At 45.9% G+C, this 20,825-nt stretch overlaps 1 protein-coding gene across 1 annotated transcript in view; it reads left to right on the forward strand.

Moving 5' to 3' along the window:
* Txndc11 (thioredoxin domain containing 11) overlaps nucleotides 1-20,825 on the forward strand; it is a 50,092-nt gene that overhangs the window by 27,488 nt on the left and 1,779 nt on the right. Inside the window, exons 6-11 of the mRNA XM_070003470.1 lie at nucleotides 4,456-4,568; nucleotides 6,523-6,723; nucleotides 10,667-11,456; nucleotides 14,096-14,238; nucleotides 15,691-15,800; nucleotides 18,364-18,444. Of these exons, the coding sequence (XP_069859571.1) occupies nucleotides 4,456-4,568; nucleotides 6,523-6,723; nucleotides 10,667-11,456; nucleotides 14,096-14,238; nucleotides 15,691-15,800; nucleotides 18,364-18,444 (1,438 nt within the window). The remainder of the gene's footprint in view (nucleotides 1-4,455; nucleotides 4,569-6,522; nucleotides 6,724-10,666; nucleotides 11,457-14,095; nucleotides 14,239-15,690; nucleotides 15,801-18,363; nucleotides 18,445-20,825) is intronic.

Genomic DNA, 20,825 nt, shown 5'->3' on the forward strand with positions numbered 1-20,825 from the left:
GATAGGGCAGGGTTGAGTTTAGCCTAGTGAGACTCAATTTTACACTTCTGATCTGCAGAACTCTTAAGATAAGTTTGTGTTATATTTAAGCCAGTAAGTTGGCAATTGTTTGTTATAGTAGCATCCAGTCACACAGCAACAAACCCAGACCCCTCGTATAGAAGCTCCCTCCTTTCTCACCCTACTCTATTTGTGTTCTGCCTTTGGCTGTTGTGCTCCTCTGGGATGAGGCAGAAAGTACATCTCTTCCTAACCTTGCCTGTGATAGAACATTCAGTGGAATGTCTTTTGTTACCTCCTCGCTCGCGCGCGCGTGCGTGCGTGCGTGCGTGCGTGTGTGCGTGTGCGTGTGTGTGTGTGTGTGTGTGTGTGTGTGTGTGTGTGTGTGTGTGTGTTTTCTCCAATCCTAGCCTTGAACTCAGGGCCTGGGTGCTGTACCTAAGCTTCTTTTGCTCAAGGCTCGCACTCTACCGCTTGAGCCACAGCACCACTTTTGGCTTTTTCTGTTTATGTGATACTGAGGAATCAAACCCAGGCCTTCATGCATGCTAGGCAAGCACTTTACTACTAAGCTACATTCCCAGCCTGACCTCCTCATTTTTTAAGTCCTAGTCAAGAAGCTGTGTAAGTATTAAGTATTGCCTTGCTAACATGACATTTTATATACTGCAGGTATCAACTATAGGTTTCCATACCTCTGCCCCCTTCTTGGAACTCCTGTTGCATTAATAGGCAATGTTTCCCATTGACTAGCCTGTTTCTAATATTCTCTTGGACTTTAATGATCTCTTCCTGACAAGACATTCCCAAAGACAGGGACCAGTTCCCTGAGGACGAGTCATTTCAGTGGCAAACATTCTGCTATGATAGCCCACTCACCCCTACTCTGATTTTCAGGTTTCCCAGCTGAAAAACAAGGGAGCCTTGAAAGGGACATTTCACCTTGTCACTGGCCAAGGGCCAGTCTTTAGGCCTGGGAGCTAAGAATCGGTTTTATTTTGGTATTTTAGTGGGAGGGGTATTGAACTCAGTGCCTTACACTTATTAGGCAAGCACTCTACCACTTGAGCTGTGACCCCAGCTGGTTTTTCCATTTTTAGAGGATTGTTTGTGGTGAGGAAGAATGTGTCAGGCCTCCTACAGCTGACCAAGTACTGAGATCCTAGAGCAGCCCGAAAGAGATAGAGGTGGTCTGCTAGGCAAATAAATTTAGCCTGGAAAGTTCTTCCTTCTAAATGGATGAGAAGGAAAGAAAAGGAAGTGTTTGAATAGAGGTCAAGTTGATACTGTGCTTCAGTTGTTACTAAATGACAATAGTTGGTGCGAGGGTATGTGTTTTACTGTCAGGTTAAGTGTATATGACGGTGCATACTTAGCTTCAGTTTATTTTCCCTAAAGGAATATACAGACCCATAAAAAAGAAAAAGGTCACAGGTAAGCTGTTGATGTTTGTTGTAGCAGCATCTTGGCAAATATCAGAATTTGCTGTGGTGCCCAGAGGCAAGATTTCTTTTCTAGGTAATTGTTTTGTGCTTCACTTGGAGAATTTTGAAGACAGACAAGATTCAAAGTCCCATTTCTAGAGGGAAATGTAGATCCTAGCATGAGTTCATTCAGTGAGGACACAGTGCTATATTCTGTTACCATCTTAGAGGGTTTTCATTTGCTGGGCATAGTTACCATTGGAAGTGTGTGGAGTCATCCGGTAACGGGTTGTAAAGCACTTCAAAGGAGTGACTGGGAACTGCAGAGGCAGTTTTTTTTTTTTTTTAAATCAGAACCCTTTTATGTAATCCCATTATTCTCCTTCTCCGTATTTTTCTCCTAGAGAAAAGTGGGAAAACAGAAATTAATAAAAATGATAGAGTAACTTGCAAACTGTTTCCAAGCAGATGGAAGGTACTATGTACTGTCATACTGCCTTGCCGGTTGAAATGTCACTTTCCCTGTGTAAAATCAAGGAGGAATTTCCCCAGGGAGTAAGTGACTTCTCAGACATGCTGATTAAGTGCCTTGTGACTTAATGTAGTGGTATTTAGTTCTGAAGCTCACCATGGTTTATTTTTTTAGTGGTTATCATATTTTTCTTGAATTGACATTTCATTTTGTTTCATAATCCCTAGAGATTAGCTCATACAGAAGTCTCCCGGAGGAGCTCCAGGGGCACATTCAGTTAGCAAGGTACTTACCCATAGTCCTCTGGACATCCCTGGCCAACCTTGATTTGAGGAGCACCGCCTTGCTAGCAGGAGGAGAGGGCACATCCGTGGTGTAGTACTCATTCTCAGAGGTTGGGGGATTGTCCTATGTCCTGCCCCAAGACATCCTCACTGTAGCTACTATGTCCTGCCCCAAGACATCCTCACTGTAGCTACAGCTTCTCAGCCTAACTTTCCTCCTGAGTAAGCCAATCTTATCTTTTCACTAGAATATGAACCATAGTCAGCTTAAAAATGTCCAGTGATGGCATTAAAATATTAAAAAGATGCTAGCGGTGGTTCATGCCTATAATCCTAACGGCTCAGCAGGCTGAGATCTGAGGATCATGGTTCAAAATCAGCCCAGGCAGAAAAGTCCCTGCAAGATTCTTATCTCCAATTAACCACTCAAAAACTGGAAGTGGAGCTGTAGCTCAAAGTGGTAGAGTGCTAGCTTAGAGTAAAAGAGCTCAGGGACAGTGCCCGGGCCCTGAGTTCAAGCCCCACAACGCCCCTCCCCCCCCAAAAAAAGGCCAAGTGAAGTTAGTCTAATACCGTATTTATCTGACCCCAGTGTTACCTATGTTATTACCACATTACCATGTAACCAGTTTAAAAATTGTTGAAATATTTTATTCTTTTTTTTAATCCCATTTCTTTTTTTTTTAATCCCATGTTTGAGAATTATATACTTTGACACTTTTCACTGAACAGCACATCTCCATTCATACACCAGATTTTCAATGGAAGTACTCGATGTTTAGTATTTAGCTCTTACAGAACTTAACCATTGGAAACAGTGAGTCTCAGGGAACCCCACACAGGGAAGGGGAAAAAATTGAGTCTCATAGAATCACATTATTTCAAACATACTTAAAAGTTTTCTAATACATAAGTGTCAATTTAAAATTTAGGTGAAAAGCACGCAGGCTTAATTCTTCATTGTACAATGACCACCTGTGGCTCTTGGCATCCACCTAACTGGACAGCACAGCTATGGACATGCGCCTCAACGTAGGACCACCCAGGTTAAAGCTGCTTTGATTGGATACATGTCTCCTTCTGAGTATCCTTAAGGTCATGTGTCAGAGTGGTCCACATAGCTAGAAGACAGGTATGAGTGTGTGTGTGCTCACGTGTGCATGTTTGAATGAGGTTTGAACTCTCCTTCTTGCTTGGCTTTTTTGCTCTGGGCTGGCCCTCTACCACTTGAGCCACATCTCCACTTTCTGGCTTTTACTGATTAATTGGAGATAAGAGTCTCACAGATTTGTCTATCCAGCTGGCTTTGAATTTCAGATCCCAGCCTCCTGAGTAGTTGGAGCTACTCTTGGAGTGGTGTGTGACATATTGATAGCCCTGTGTTGTTCTAAACATCTCAGAGTATTTGTGCATAGATGGGCGTTGGCCCTTTTCTGCCAAATTGTGTCAGAGCAGTCATTGCCCTGTTGGCTGGCCGGTCACTAATACTAGATTTGGGGCACCATAAAGGTCAAAATTGGTATTTTGTTTTGATTTGCTTTCCTTAGAGTGAGGTTGACTTTTTCCATGTAGTTATTATCTGTGTACATTTCCTTTTTTGTGATTTGCCCATTTTAACCATTTTCTTTTTCTTAGTGATTTGTATGAGTTCTTTGTGTATTGTAGATTCATATTCACTTAACAAGCATTTGTTCAGTCTTTTGCTGTATGCCCAGGCTCTACTTGAAGTGCTAGGGTACCAGTAAGAAACACGGTCTTTAATTATTCATAGGACTGACATTCTGAAGAGGTAGTTAGGCCAAGGAAAACCTAAGCAAATGAATAAGATTATGTATATCTTACTGAGTTAGAAGTAACATAGTGGTAAGGAAGATTCCCCTGTAGCCCCTTCCTCTGGGACTTTGCTGCTAGGTAGGTGGGCCGGGAAGGCAGGAGTTGAGATGAGCCAGCCATGTCCATAAAGTAGAAAGCAAGAGCCTTGACCCTGAGGTAGGTCTGGTGTTGAGGGGGTAGGATAGGGTGGCAGATCGCTCAGATGGTCATATGTGGATATGCAGACTTGTGCCCGAGTGAGCTTGACTCCCAGTTACCCTCCCATTCCTCTCTGCAGTAGACTGGACACTTGAAGGGCCAAGAAGAGAGGGTTTCCCTGGCTATGCTAGCTTACCAAAAAGCCTTGCTCTAGGGGATTTGTGTGGCAGGACTGGATCATTGGGTTTGTGGTTGTTGTGAGGCCTAGGCCTTCTCTTTAATAAAGGAAAATTTTCTGTTTCAGATTACCTAGGAACAGTACGATTTGGGGTTATCACAAATAAACATCTTGCGAAACTGGTATCCTTAGTACACTCTGGAAGTGTGTATTTACATAGACATTTCAACACATCACTTGTAAGTATTTTGAAATCACGTTTGTATTAGTGCAGTGGTTCTTTACCTTGTGTAGGTCTCAGACTCCTTTGAGGTTGGATGAAGGTTATGGGCACTTTCCCTAGGAAAGTGAGCATGGTTTTTCTGTGTGCAAACTGACAGTTCTTACATGCCCACCTAGAGCCTATGCTCTTATTAAGAATCAACATCAGCAAGTTCTCTGTATTCTTAGGTTTGGGTACAGCCTTGTAGTTGTCCTTCTTGAAAGAGATTGCAGAGTTGCTCATCAGTTGGAGAGAGAATGGTTACTCTGGGCCTGGTTCCCAAAGGTTTAGTGGCCATTGGGAGATGTTTGTTCATCTGTTTCTTTTCTGAAGAGTAGTAATGTGACATGTTTTTCTCCTTAGCTGATGTAATGAGTTTTGAAGTTCTTGTCAAGTCACAATAACAAATTGATGGCATCTCACTCCCTAGATCCTTGGTTCCCCATCGGCTCCTTTGTTCCCTAATTTCATTTACTTTTTGGTGAGCCAAGCTCCCTTCAGCTGCTCTGAGCTTCCACCTGTGTCCTGTGCAGTCCTATGCTTCTCTATTGATGGCTACTTCTTCAGCCCGTCACAGAGAGCTTATTTTTCTGAAGTGTTTTCTGTCTCTTACATCATTGGCAGTGTCACTGGCTCACAGGTCCCTTGCCTAGTGCACTAGCTCCGTAAACCTGAGTTCCTCTGGCTCAGCGTGTAGATCCTGTCAGACTCTTGAGTGAGGGGGTGAGGCTCACTTAACCAGTCACCCTAGCTCCTACCTATCTTCAGATAGACATGCTTTACTTCTTACCATTCGTATCCCAAGGCCCAGTGTATTTTATGTTTTCCACACATGCCGTGTTTATGTGATCTTTGTGATGCTGTTAGATGTGCTTTCACATTCCACCTGTCTGGCTCTGCCTCATTGCCAGGACAGCTGCCCGCTGCCCATCTCAGCTGCTGCTTTCCACCTCATCTGCTTAACTAGCTGTCATCTCCTCAAGCTTTATTTGTGGCCTACACTTACATTTCAGTAAAAGATACTGAGGAAGGCGTTTGAAATGGACAGAGGAAAAAAAGGTAGAACTGTAGAACTGTGCGGGAACTGAAACAAATTGGGGTTACTGTTTCGGTTGTGTGACTCCCACTGATTCCCCTTATTGAATGAGATATTTGGGGGACAGCAAAATTTTTAAAAGGAATAGCAGTGGTCATCTTTGTTATGAGATCATTTAAATGTACATGTTTTAGGGGGAGTCAAATTTCTCATTTGTGAAATCCTCCAGAGCAACTCTGTTGAAACCAGTGATTTGTATCATTAGGCTTTTGAAAACAGTCTAAGGTTTTGTTCCAATGTTGTAGAGAACCAAAGCATAAGCAGTGCCTCCTTCCTTCATCTGTATACACAAAGTAATCTGGGCATGTGCAAACTTATGTCATTCATTCCCTGACTCATTCGGAGAGCTGTTGAATCTCTGCTACTGTGCCAGGTGTGCAGCCTGGTACTTGGATTCCAGGGAGTAAAGTAGACAGCCAAAGTAGAAATAAATCTGTCCTTGACTCCGTGGTTCCTATTCCTGTGGCTCTGCCTTTGTCCTTTTGTAAACACCCAGTGACCCGTCTATAGCTCTCCTTGGTCAGGGTAGTAAGGTCCTTACAGCCATCAGCACCCAGGGAGCATTACCTGGATCGGTGACTCTAAGAGGAAAAAGGCAAATCTGGTGATGTGACAGCTGTCTGCTTCCACTTTTGCATTCTGACCACTGTGAGGGTGTGCCATGAGAAGAAGCTGGCTGAGTGTGGGCTTCCTGACAAGTGGCATCCATGCCTCTGGCTCCATTTCCTCCTGTGCAGGGTGGGTAGACTGGGCCTCTGCAAGATGGTGCTGGTGCTTTGCTGGCTCTTCCTTGCTTAGCTTTACTTTATCCTTGGTGCCTTTGTCTTCTCCGCAGGTCTTCCCCAGGGAGGTCATGAACTTCACAGCTGAGAACATCTATAAGTGGGCCTCGGAAAACCAGGAGCTGCTCTTCCGATGGCTGCGGCCCCATGGGGGTAAGAGTCTGCTGCTGAATAACGAGCTGAAGAAGGGACCAGCGCTGTTCCTGTTCATACCCTTTGACCCCTTAGCCGAAAGGCATCCTCTCTTAGATGAGGTAAGCGTCCCTGAGGCCATTGTCCCCATGAGGAATGGGAAACCTTACTAGCACAGACTGCTCTCCTTCCATGTTCAGGGTGCTTCTCTAGCACCAAGTAGCTGCCAGGAGTGGAAGAGAAAAGCCCTGGAGCTGAGACAGGGGTGCCCCAGCCTCTCTTGCCATGGCTGTTGACAGCTATTTAGGTGTGGGTTGACTAGGACAGAAGGCCTCCCAAAGGTAGACCACACAGCCCTCTTTCAAGGCAGCTGAGGCAGAGCTTCTCATTTGGAAGTGTCAGGAATATAGGCAAAGGTGTGATCTTAAAGGTACCATGGTCAAAAAGGGGTGACTAGCAGTCCTTGGGAGTTTGCAGCCCTGTAGTCAGGAGCAGCAGCAGTGACAGTGGGATATCATGTTTGTCTAATCCTGTCCTGTCATGCTGGTAGCTAGTGGTTTCCAGAGGCAAGCCTCTGCCAGGCGTCTGCCCCCTGTCCTGCACCCGTACTGCTTGCTGGAGCACTCAGTGTCTGATTTGACTTCATTTAATACATGGATCACTTGGGGGCACTTAGAGCAGACACAGTCAGCAGAGAACGCATGGGATTGCTAAATTGAATTTACTAGGGTTTTATTTTTTCTTTCAAGGATTCCTTAATTGGCCCAAACCAATTTTTACAGCCAGCATAGCACAGGCCAGGCAGTGCCTCTCCCTCAGCCCCAAAGTGCCACTGGAGTGGTGGACACATCTCCAGCACTGTGCCTGCTGCTCTGGAGCCTTAAAGTTAGTATCCCAGCCAGGCACCGGTGGCTCACACCTGTAATCCTAGCTACTCAGGAGGGTGAGATCTGAGGATCACAGTTCAAAGCCAGCCCAGGTAGGAAAGTCTGTGAGACTCTTATCTCCAATAAACAACCAGAAAACCAGAAGTGGCGCTGTGGCTCAAGTGGTAGAACACTCGCCTTGAGCTGAAGGGCTCAGGGACAGTGCCCAGGCTCAGAGTTCAAGCCCCACAACCACCCCACCCCCAGTCCCCCAAAAAAGTTAACTATCCCACTGGCAACCTCTGGATGGCTGCTGCTGTCCTGACTCAGGAGGAGAGGAGAGAAACTAGTTTTGTTCCTTCCCGTCAGCTTAGAAGGACAGGAAGTAATAAAGCTTTGTACTTTATGAACCCAGGAGCTCTTTCCCATGCTGGGCATCTACTGTGGCCCAGGAAACCCTAGTGGACTTTGCAGGAAAATTAGAGTTTCAACCAAGGCACTGGCTGTGCTTGTGGGTTTTTGCTGTAGATTACAGGCTTCCAGAGGGTTTTCTTGACTGGTTTGGGTGTGCCCAGGTCCTGGGTGGGGTGGCATGTTGGGCAGGAGCCCAGGTGCTATCTTCCCTGCAGATAGTTATGTTGGACTAGGCTGTCAGTGGACCCTAAAGGCTTTCCAGTCTGCTCTTCCAGACAGGGAGTCCCCCCATTTCCTGAACCTGCCAACAGGCCTTGTTTTAGTCACATTTCTATCTGTGGCCCCTTCCTTGGGTTCCCAGGGTCCTGGGAGGTAGGTGGATCTCTCGGTGAACAGAGGACATGACGGGAAAGCAGACAGCCCTCCCCATGTTGTGAAGTCCATAAGCAGGCAGCAAATGGTCCTCTGAGTCAAACCAATCAGACCAGAGCTTAATGAGCACCATGTGGGGAGCACAGGGGAAGGAAGATACATAGCAGTCTCAGCTCTCTGGGCTTTGAGCTATTGCAGTATGGAAATAAGAGCCTGTTCATAGTTCTCACAGAGAAGTAATGGCCCAGGTGCAGGCTTAGGCTCAGGCCATGATCCAAGGGCATCACCATGAGGCCTTGCCCTGGAAAGCTGGGAGCTGGAAAGAAGAAGAGGAAGAAGAAGAGGAGGGTGGGGGGGGGGGGGAAGGGAGGGGAGGAGGCAGCTTTGGGAAGTGTTTGAGACAGACTTTTAGGGGCAGCCAGGATCTTGATGGGTTGAGGCAGAATAAGGACAGGAAGAACCTAGACAGAGGCACAGCAGTGTTGGGACCTAGCCTGTGCTTACTGGAAGAGCTGGCAGTGGAGGACCCCAAGAGAACTTTGGGGAATGCCTAAGAAGTCAGAATAAACTAACTGTAGTCCTCCAAATATCATTGACAATGTCCTGTGACCATAGTGGAACATTTTCCTGAAAGCAGGTTCTCGAAAAGTGAGAAGTAGGACTGGGAAGGTGGTTCAGTGGTAGAGTGCTTGCCTTGCATGCATGGGCCCCTAGGTTCAATTCCTTAGCATCACAGTGCTAAGTGTGGAAACCATTTCAAGTGTATGTGTAGAGCATGTTGTATAAGAGACAGGAATGAAAAACCTGGGGAAAGGACTTTTCTACAGGTTGTGTTTTCTTTGATGAGTATAGTCGTAGTTAATTTCTATGAAAGGTGGCCAGGGATTTGGAGTTCTGTGTGGTGTCTAAGGGAGTTCCCTGCTGCCCTGTTGAGCACAGGCAGTTCCAGAATGGGCAGAGGGCAGGGACTCTCAGGTTTGCGTCAGCTCACAGCTTTTCCATGAAGGATGGAACTGTTTGTTTCTGTGTGGAAAGCAAGCAATTTTAAATAGCAATTTTCATCTAAAGTGACTTTTTAATACCAAAAATGGTTGGGACAGTTTATTTTTTTCATAAAAATCTATATATTTTGAGTCAGTCCATAAATATTGTTATAAAGCTTGTTCCTGTTTTTGTTTTTTTTTCTTTTTAAATTAAAAATATACTCTTTGAATGGTTCTGTGTACATATAAACACTTCTTTTTTTTTTTGGGTCCGGTCGTGGGGCCTGAACTCTGGGCCTGGGCACTGTCCCTCAGCTCTTCAGCTCAAGGCTAGCGCTCTACCACTTGAGCCACAGCGCCACTTCCGGCTTTTTTCTTTTTGCTTATGTGGTGCTGAGGAATCGAACCCAGGGCCTCATGCTTGCAAGGCAAGTGCTCTTCCCAGCCCCTCTTTTTTTAAAATTTAAAAAAAATTTTTTTTTGGTTGGTCGAAAGGCTTGAACTCTGGGCCTGGGCGCCGTCCCTGAGCTCTTCAGCTCAAGGCAAGCGCTCTATCGCTTGAGCCACAGCGCCACTTCCTGTTTTCTGGTGGTTTATTGGAGATAAGAGTTTCACAGACTTTCCTGCCCAGGCTTGTTTTGAACCGTGTTCCTCAGATCTCAGCCTCCTGAGTAGCTAGGATTACAGGTGTGAGCCACTGGCACCTGGCAAATAGCTTAGTTTTTTTGTTTTGTTTTTGTCAGTCATGGAGCTTGACCTCTGGCCTGGGCGCTGTCCCTCAGCTCTTTAGCTCAAGGTGAGTGCTCTACCATTTGAGCCACAGCTCTACTTCCTGACCCACAATGTCACTTCTTTAAACACATCTTAAAAACTTTTTTGAGATAGATTCTTGATAGGTGTGTACCCATACCCATGCTCCTATCTCACCCTTCAGAGTCCAGGGGCCATCTTGCCCTGTCTTGAGTAACTGGATGCCGTTTAGCTTACTGGTGAGATTTGATTCTAGGTATCATATTATTTCATTTGAGATAGTAAATGCCTTTGGATCATAACTTGCTCTTTTTGTGGGAGTAAAGCTACTGTTGGGAGTGGGAAGATTCTGGGGAAATGCTCATGAGAGATCTCAGACCATTCCCATTGTTCCATTGGCCCAGCCCCTCATCTGAGCTGCCATGTCTCTGAGATTCCTTCTCCTGCTATAGGTGAATATCTATAAGATGCCTCCACTTCAAAACAGTGGGCTCAAAAAAAAAACAAAAAAACAACCAGTGGGCTCGTTTCTTGTTGATAATGTGACAAAGTTCTCCGTGCCAGCAGGTTTTGTGATGGTTTTCTCAGTGACTGCACATAGAGTGCCTCCAGGCTTGGCACTGACTGCCAGTCTCCTGCAGCAGTCCTCAAGCCCTCACCACCTCTCCCTTCTCTTTCAGATCACCCAAGTGGCCTTGGAGTACAACAACTGTCACAGGGACCAGGTGGTGGAGCGGCTTCTTCAGCACCTGCGGCGGGTAGATATGCCTGGCCTCCAGTCCCTGGCACCGGAGCCACTGGCCCCGCTTCAAGATGCCCCGCTGAGGCCAGCGTCCCCCTGCTGTAACACTGTGGTGCTGCCCCAGGGGCACACCTTCTCCAGGACCCACAATGTGTGCGAGCTGTGTGTCAACCAGACGGTGGGGGGCACCAAGCCCAGCTCAGTCAGCGTGCCGCACTGCAGCTTCTTTGAGATGGCGGCAGCTCTGGATTCCTTCTACCTCAAGGAACAGACCTTTTACCATGTGGCATCGGGCAGCATGGAGTGCAGCAATTTTTTAACTTCCTACAGCCCTTTCAGCTACTGCACTGCATGCTGTAGGACCATACACCGCGGTGTGGCAGGCTTCGTTGATTCTGAGCAAGAAGCCTTCGAAACCCCTGCTGTGGCATTCTCTCCCCTGGAGAAGTGTGAGGCCACCACCCCCAGCCCCGTTCCTCACATTGAGGAGAACAGGTATCTCTTTCCAGAAGTGAGCCTCACTAGCACAGCCTTCACGGGCCTGAGCTGCAGAACCAACAAGACCCTCAACATCTACCTTTTGGATTCCAATTTATTTTGGTTATATGCAGAGAGACTGGGTGCTCCAAGCTCCACTCACGTGAAAGAATTTGCCACAATTGTGGATGTGAAAGAAGAGTCTCACTATATCTTGGATCCAAAGCAAGCCCTCATGAAGTTCACCCTAGGTACTGTAGGCGATTTCCGTCCCCGGGCAAATGCGTTTTCATTAACCTAAGACCAGTCATAGGGTGCTCAGAGGGTTGACCTAAACTCTGAGACATTTGATCATAAATTGTCTTGTCAATTGGTTGTAGTTTTACAAGAAGCTACATTTGTCTATAAAATAGGACTCCCGAGTTAAGCAATTAGCCTGGAAGGGTAAGGGTCCATCACCGGTCACATGAGTGAGGTAGAGGTAGCTGTCCTTGGTGTGGACAGGCTACTGTAGTGGCAAGGAGGTGAGAGGATTCTTGAGGGATCCCTGGGACTGATGAATGCAGTCATCTATAGCAGCATCGTCAAGTATGAAACTCTATGGTTTGAATGTTTGAGTGTCAAGGCCACCGGCACTGGAAGAATGCTGCCACAAGAGGTACCTAAAATGTACTATGCCAGTGCCACATGCCGTGAATAAATTCCAGAGCTGGGCCCCACTGTGGGAAAGTACCCAGAGCTTGCCCCTAGGGCTTGGCAGCAGCAGACTAGCCACACGGCCCTGTTCCCAGGACTTTGCTGAAGTCCTGCCATATGCCAGGAAGTGAGAATTCAAAAGCCTCCTTAGTTCAGCCTCAGTGGAAATGCAGAGAGAATCAGTGTTCAACAAATGGAGGGAGGAAATTTGACCTTCAAGTTTAGATTAGGAAACAGGAGTAGCTCTGTGTCCTCTGGCTGTCCTCTTGCCCATCTTTCCTTCTAGGTGAAGCATGTTCTACCATTAGTCATGTTTGTGAAATATTCCTGTAAATGTCAGGATTTCTATGATAAATTAGATTCCACTATAATCAGGGTGGCTCCTTGCTGTTTCAAGGGAAGTCCTGGGACCAGCCACTTTGTGGAGGACATGATCTTTTCATATGACCCATGATTCCCAATTCGTGTTTTCTGAAAGCATTGGTGTATTGTTTCATTTTAAGAAAATGAATAGTGTGTGTGTGTGTGTGTGTGTGTGTGTGTGTGTGTGTGTGTGTGTGTGTGTGTGTGTGTGTGTGTGTGTGTGTGTGTGTGTGTGTGTGTGTGTGTGTGTGTGTGTGTGTGTGTGTGTGTGTGTGTGTACGTACATGCACGAGCGAGACCTAGGGTTTGAACTCAGTGCCTAGGTGCTGTTCCTAGGCTTTTGTGCTCAAGCCTAGTGCGATATCACTTGAGCCACAGCTCCATTTCTGGATTTTTTGCTGCTAAATTGGACATAAGAGTCTCAGTCTTAAAAGTGTATTAAGTGTATCTGTGAGTCATCATTGAAATTCTCCAGATGATTGGTACTGCTGTGACCACCCTGTTGGACTTAGATGCTCCTTCACAGACCCCATGCCTGAACCTACCAGATACTTTTCCAGGCTGCATTCCATAGTCCCTGTGGATTTGGTCTCTTAGCCTTGCACTCTACTTCCACGTTTTCTTAAGCTTGCCAGGGTAGCCAGACTTGCCACAGTAGATGTCTGAAGGTGGCAGGCCTTGGAGCCACAGCAGCCAGTGGCATAATGTATGCCTCTTGGCTCAGCACTTTTAGAAGAGTGGTGTTCCCTTCAGGAAGCATGTGGAGCAAAGGCACTTAACAGAAAGGAAAGGCCTTCTTCAGGTTTTGTTCCATCTCTGTACTCATTTGGAAATGTCTGGCTCAGTTGCAGTTTTCCCACAGTTGGTGACGGCTTTAAGGGGATTTCTGAAACAAGCCATGTACCATCATAGTTGTTAATAGCAAAATCATCCATCTCTAGGTAGCTTCAGAATGTTTAGATTCCCTCAAAATTAGGAAAAAATTGTTTTATGTTCCAAAAACAGTCCAGTGAGTGTAATTATAGTGTGATAATAATGTGTCTAAGTATTCACAGGCATTCTACACCTCCCCCCTCTGAAGACCATGGCAGGGCCCATTGAGCCCTCACAGTAGGGAATTAGGAGTTGCTCAGCCTTCTGTGGAGGAATGGAAGGATGCTATCGATGGTGGCTTTTGTGGTGGGGTTCAAGTTAGGGCTTTGGAGTATTTATTTATATATTTTTCCAATACATATCATTGAACTTATTTTAGTTAACCTCTTGAAAAAGAAAGGTGCAGGGTGCTAATGGATCACACCTATAATTCAAGCAACCAGGAGTGTGTCGCCGCAGCTTGTGCAGTTTTCATTTTATGGTTGTGTTCACCAGCCTTAGTATTTACTACAGGTTGAAATCTCTTGAAAAGAGTTTGGCACAGGAGAGGTAGAGGTATGGCTCAGGTGGTAGAGTGCCTGCCTAGCAAGCACAAAGCCCTGAGTTCAGACCCCAGTATAACAAAAAAAAAAAAAAAGATGTGGCATTAGATACTGTATGCTCTCTCAGTTGTGGGGCAGTCCTTAAAAAGAACAAGACAGAATCTTACTGTGTAAGTGTAGAACATCCCAGGCTTTACAGTGGTTTGTTTCTTAAAGGAGTTCCTCCAAGGTACTTTTACCAAAGCTGAGCCTGATTGCTCCAGAGCATCTTTGTGCAAGGTTGTGCTTACAAATACAGTACTAAAAATATAAGCATGTGAAGTCATTTCAGTTTTTAAAACGTGGAGTTTAAAGTAGGTCAGCTGTTCTGCCTGTACCTGGAGAAGAGTCGATCTCATTTTCTCTTTTATTTTTAGAATCTTTTATTCAAAACTTCAGTGTTCTCTACAGTCCCTTAAAAAGACATCTCATTGGAAGCAACTCCGCCCAGTTCCCTTCTCAGCATCTAATCACTGAAGTGACAACTGATACCTTCTGGGAAGTGGTCCTTCGGAAGCAGGTATAGACTCATGAGAAAAGGCAGAATTCAAGCCATCCATCCCTCCTACAATAATTACCCATGCAGTGATTATTAGAGTGAGTAGGTTTTGTGGGGGTTGGGTTTGCTTTTTGTTTTTTCCTTTTTTTTTTTTTTTTTTGGTACGTTTGGTTTTTGTTCCAGAACTGGGTGTAAACACAGGGTAGTTGTTAAGGTGACTGGTTGGAGTTTTTTGTTGTTTTTGTGTGTGTGCTAGTACTGGGGCTTGAATTCAGGACCCTGTGTTCTTTTTCTTTCTTTCTTTCTTTCTTTTTTTTTTGTTTGGTTGTGGGGCTTGAACTCTGGGCCTGGGCGCTGTCCCTGAGCTCTTCAGCTCAAGGCAAGCGCTCTACCACTTGAACCACAGTGCCACTTCCAGTTTCTGGTGGTTTATTGGAGATAAGAGTCTCACAGACTTTCCTGCCTGGGCTGGCTCTGAACTGTGATCCTCAGATCTCACCCTCCTGAGTAGCTAGGATTACAGGCGTGAGCTACCGGTGCCCTGTGGGCCTTGTGCTCTTGCTTAGCTTTTCTGCCCACAGCTGGGGGACTCCCACTTGAACTACACCTCTGGTCTTAGATGTTGGTTTTTGATGTACAGAGATTTTTCTGGCTAAGCACTGTGGCTCACACTTGTAATTCAACATGCCATCTGGAATTCGAATCATACCATCTCTACCTCTATACTTAGGAGGTAGAGATTAGGAAGATCAAAGTTCAAGGCTGGGTTGGAGACCTCATCTCAACCAATGAGCTAGGTGTGGTGTTCAGATGTCATCCTAGCTATGTGGGAAGCAGGTCCAGGCTAGCCCCTGGCAAAAATTCAAGACCCTTTTGGAAAAGTAAAAGCTCTAGCGGAAGGAAGGAGGTGCATAGCTCACATGGTAGAGCACCTATTTAGCAAGCTCTAGCCCTAAATTAAGAAGCCCAGTACTGCTGGATGGTAGTGGCACCTGTCATCTTAGCTACTCAGGAAGCTGAGGACCAGTTCACTCAGGAAAGTCCATGAGATCTGATTTCCAGTTTATTAAAGCCAGAAGTAGAGCTGTGGCTCAAGTGATAGAGTGCTAGCCTTGAGCAAAAAAGGTCAGGAACAATGTCTAGGCCTTGAGGTCAAGCTCCAGGACTGGCACACATGCATGCATGCATGCACGCGCATGCGTGCATATACACACACATGCACACACACAACTACACACACACATCACACACATAGAAAAACAAGATTGTTCTGATGATGGCACATGAGTGAATGACATGGTTTTCTAACTGTAGAATATTCTTCATGAAGCACAAAGTTGGGAGGATCTAGAGATGCAAACTTCATTGCAATTTCTGCATGGTTTGTGGCATGGACTGATGCTGTCAGACTGTGCACCCATCAGGGAGGCAGGTGGGTCCTAGGTTCAGTAACAGTTTCTTCCCTTCCTGCAGGATGTTTTGCTGCTCTACTACGCCCCGTGGTGTGGCTTCTGTCCATCCCTCAATCACGTCTTCATCCAGCTTGCTCGGCTCCTGCCAGGGGATGCACTCACTGTGGCTAGGTAAGGACTCTGTTCCGCAGCATGGTGAGCCTCACTTTCCTTTGTCCTACTTTCCCTTGATGCCAGGATTGCCCATTAGTGGAGAGTAAGGCTTGGATTCAGTGATGAGGCTAAAGCCACAAGCAAAGCCTCATTGAAGCCAACTTTTTCCTGTCAAATTCTGAATGTCCACAATGCAGAGTATGTTCAGTGCTGGAGATTCATGGAGGCACAAGCAGAACTCTGGCTGCTTGGAGTTCCTGGCATGGGGTTCCCACAGTTGCCATCTGGTCTGGAACCCAGAGCACCAGCTCCTGTTTTCCTCTTCATTTGTGAAACCAAGAGGAAGGATTGGGTGATAGCTACAGGTCCTAGTTTTAGAATTCCCTGGGTACGCTGTGAGAGCTCTTGCATACATTTAAAATTGTTAGGAGGAAGTAAGCAATTTTGGTACCAGGTTCTTTAGATTTAAATTATGTCTTCTCTCCCTTTCCCCACAAGAAATCCTCCATATACATTAAATATAAAAGATAAATAACAGAAGGTAGCATATTGAGTTTGGTATCTTTATGAGAGAGAGAGATTTTCTGAAGTAGCCACAAGGCCGGGTGCCTGTGGCTCATGCCTGTAATCCTAACTACTCAGGAGATTGAGATCTGAGGATCAGTTACCATCCCAGGCAGGAAAGTCTGTAAAGGTCTTACGTCCAGTAAATTAGCAAAAGTCCAAAAGGGGAGCTATGGCTCAAGTGATAGAGCACTAACCTGGAACAAAAGAAGCTCAGGCACAGCACCCAGACCCTGTATTCAAGCCCAACACAAAAATACGAACCCATTCCTTGAGAAGTATGTCTGTTTTGTTTGTGTTGCAAACAAAAGAGGAACACAGATCTAGAAAAGGAGCTGGAAGTATGGTTCCAGCGTCCCCAGTTGAGCTTTATATGCAGTGCGCATCTGGAATAGAGCCAGGGATTTTGTATGCACCCATGACTTAATCCTCAGAAGACCCAGTGAAGCCAGGGTGGGCATCGCTCTCTTTAGCTAGGAGGACACTGACTGCACAGAAAGATTAGATAACTTGCTGGGAGTAACACCATCTGTAAGTACAGACTGGGATTCAGAAGCAGGCAACCCTACTGCAGACCACGCACATATGGGGTGGTGGAGGGGAACTCTGGTGCCAGTGAAGGACACAGGTAGGTCTTCATGTAAGGGGATGGCTGGGAAGTTGGAACCTAAGCAGTATAAATGAAAACAAATGCAAAGTATCCTTTATGCTTGGCAAAATTAATAAATACATGTGACAGAATTTGTGTTGATAAAATAAAGTGAAATTGGTAAAATAAAGTGAAATTGGAACAGTTGGTTGTAACTAATGGAATAAGTAGGCTGGCATAACCCTTTTGGAAAGTGTTTTGGCAACATTTGCAACAAATCTCCAGTTAATTTCATTTCTGGTCCAGTTAATTTCAGTGTGGAGAATTGGGGACTAGAAATTCCTGAGACTCATGACTAGTCTCTTCAGCTTTATGTATTTATTTATTTGCCATAAGCAAAGCCTCATTGAAACCAACTCTTTCCTGACAAACTACGTATCTTTGAAATTTAGATTCTGCAAATGAGTGAAAACATGCAGTGACTGGTTTTTGGAACTTGGCTTATCTTGTTCAGGCTTCAGCATTACCTATGCCAGTGAAGAGGAGTGGCAAATGCAATGGCATTTGTATCCATTCCTGAGAGCAGCACTTTTCAGACAATTAATAAACCTTTCTTATAACTCTATAAGCTAACAGTCTAGCCTAGTGGAGAGTTCAGAAAGAAGACCCAAGTAGCCTAGTGGAGTAACTCTGAATGCAGTTTGTTCTTGCACTGAAGCAAACGTCAGGAGGACATAGAATATAGTACCCAGCATGTGCTTGAAAAGTGGAACTTGGGTTTTTTGTAGGCAAGCTCCTGGAGCCAGGCAGGCATGCTGGTTGTTAATGAAGCAGGGAACTTGTTTTTATTTGGACAAATGCTTGGCACTGACTTGCACCCCCAACTCCAGGTGTGAAACCTTCCCTCTCTTCACATACTTGTGAATATTGCCCACCCAGCCCTTCCCTGAAGGATGCAGATGACACCCTGTGCCCGCTCAGTGCCTGCTGTTGGAGGGCTATCTGCCCAGTGCAGCTGCAGTCCATTGCAGGCATTAAGTGAAGGATGGGTATCATCTTGTGTATTCAGAACTCTGCTTAGAAAATGTACTGTTGGGCCTCCATCCAGATTTACAGCTTAGAAAAGAGTATCATCTTTCATTTTCAAAGAGGCTTGTGTATTTGGTGATTTCCTTTGTTTTTCCAGGACTAATTTGGGGGATAAAATGCAGTTGAGGTGTTCATTTATGTTTGAGGTCCTTCTTCCTTCTCGGTGGGTTGTTTCCCTGGAGAATACAGTTGTGTTTCCAGAAGTTGTGAGTGCCTCACTCACCCACTTGTGCACTCTGCGAGAGCGTGGGCCAGCCAGGGTGACCGACAAAGGTGGTTTCTGGTGGGTATGCCCTACATGCTCTTCCTTACCTCCTCTCGCTTTTTGCTTTCTGCCAGGATTGATGTGTCTCAGAATGATCTTCCTTGGGAATTTATGGTTGACCGTCTCCCTACCATCTTGTTTTTTCCCTGCAACAGGTAAGACTGAGTTCTTTGGCAGATAGAATTATCTGGTTGAGGTCTCAAGACGAAGTAGGTTTCTTAGGATGTTGTTATTCATTGTGACTGAGCTAAAAGAAAACCCACAAAACTGCCATTAGAGCTACCTTCCTTCCTCAGGTTCAAGCAGCTCATGAAAGAGCTTTCTTTGTGTGCAGACTGTGAATGTCTTCTTGGGACTATCACTTTGACCTTTTGTCCTTTGCCCATAGGCTGTTCCAAGGCTGATTGCTCCAACAGCTGTGCTGAGATCCCCAGCAAGCAGGAACAAGGCCTTAGTAAAATAGGCAGGTTTGGCAGTGGGCTTAAATGTTTCAACAGAAAGGGAATGACCTCTCTCAGCCTTTTAAAGCCAAGGAAGCCAGCAGCTGGCTCCCTATTGGCATTGATTTCTTCTGGTTTGAGGATGGGTCCTTGGGGACCCACTTCTGTCCTCTATGGGAAATTTGCTTTCAGGATCGTTTAGGCAGGGCCCTGACTCTGTGCAGCTTGTGGTTTTCATTTCCTGCTTCCTTTTATGATCTGCTTCTCCAGCATGGGTTTTCCTTTGCAGCTGGTGAATCATTGCCTTACTGCTTCCGAATGGAATAACCTTTGTGCTACTCTCAGTGGAATATGGTATAGTGGTAGTGTTTTGTCAAGGCATGCACTACATACAGTGTGACTCACTGCTGCCGCCGCCTGTATCCGATAATCCTTTTCCTTTCTAAGAAGTATTTAAATTGCCACTGGATTAATATAGACTATAACACTAGCAATTTCATCTGTGGGGGACAAGTTGGGCAGGTAGTTTATGACATCTAGTTTTTAAAATTCCAAACTTACTTTGAAAAAGCATTGACTGTCAGCACCCAACACATGCGTTTGCATGGAGTTCTCACCATGTGAGTGTGTGTGGAGGGAGAGTGCTTGCACATGGTGGAGGGCTTGTTTAGAGGCTTGCTTGGGAGCACAACAGTGAGCCCCCACTCCAAACCCTGGGTCAGGAGGTCGGGGGTGCTGGACAGGAAGATGGGTTCAATTAAATGGAGAGAGATTAGTAAGTCAAAGCCTTACTGCTTTGGAATGGAATTTTTCTCATTTCTTTAAAACTGTTGATAGGCAGGCTGGGAATATGGCTTTGTGATAGAGTGCTTGCCTAGCATGCATGAAGCCCTGGGTTCGATTCCTCAGTACTACATAAACAGAAAAGGCTGGAAGTGGTACTGTGGCTCAAATGGTAGAATGCTAGCCTTGAGCAAAAGAAGCTCAAGGACAGTGCCTAGACCCTGAGTTCAAGCCCCAGGACTGGCCAAAAAAAAAACAGCAACAACAACAACAAAAAATGTTGATAGGCATGAGTGAAGGAAACTTCATCATCAGCTGGTCCAAAGAGGGTTGGGCCAGCCCAAGAGAGAAAATGAAAAAGTCGGAATCACATGCAGTGAGACTTATTTCCACAATTCACCGGCATACCACTGTTGAATGCAAAGTGATCAGTCTCGTATGAGTGCTAGGGAAATGAAGACTTGTATGTGCCCTGAGTGTGTGCACGGAGATTGTGCTGGTGTTGACAGCAATTGCTCGGAGGGGAGAGGAATCCATGTGCTCTGAGGATGCTGCTTGTGGGACTTCATCGCTGCTGCACATTGACGACAGGGAACATGTCCCAGTTTATAAAAATCACAAAGAAACCTGTCCTCAGCCCAGTGTGCAGCCTGCCCAGCTGTGGTCTGGTCCTGGGCCTACCTCCCCTTGCCCCAGGCTGGAGAAAGGGTAGGATCCTGGCGGGAGGGACAGTCTCTGTCCTGCGTAGGACATCTCTGAATACTCCTAGCCAATGGCCTACATGGAACTTTTGAGTGACACTTCAAAATGCAGATGCTCTGGCGTGCTCCTGGATCAGGGCTGGAGGAGGGGAAGCCACATAAGCTCTACAAAGAGACTGTAGTGTGGCCCCATGAAGAACCCAGTCCTTCCCTCAGGATGAGAGAGGCAGATTAAACATGTTAGCACCATGATCTCTAAAGGTTTACTTTTGGACTGGGGATGTAGCTCAAGTGGCCTAGCAAACACAAATACTTAAGTTCAAACTCCAGTACCACCAAGAAAAATAATGTGTGAGCCAGACACCAGTGGCCCATGCCTGTAACCCTAACTTCTCAGGAGCTGAGATCTGAGGAACATGGATTGGAGCCAGCTGGGGCAGAAAAGTCCCCATGATACTCTATCTCCAAACCACTCAAAAAACTGGAAGTGGCGCTGTGGCTCAGGCGGTAGAGCACACTTGCCTTGATTAAAAGAAGCTCAGAGATAGCACTAGGCCCAGAGTTCAAGGCCCAGGACTGGCAAAACGAAAAAAAAAAAAAAAGAAAACATGA

This window comes from Dipodomys merriami, unplaced genomic scaffold, assembly GCF_024711535.1.
Source record: "Dipodomys merriami isolate MVZ:Mamm:240054 unplaced genomic scaffold, mDipMer1.0.p SCAF_60, whole genome shotgun sequence".
NCBI classification, from domain to species: Eukaryota; Metazoa; Chordata; class Mammalia; order Rodentia; family Heteromyidae; genus Dipodomys; species Dipodomys merriami.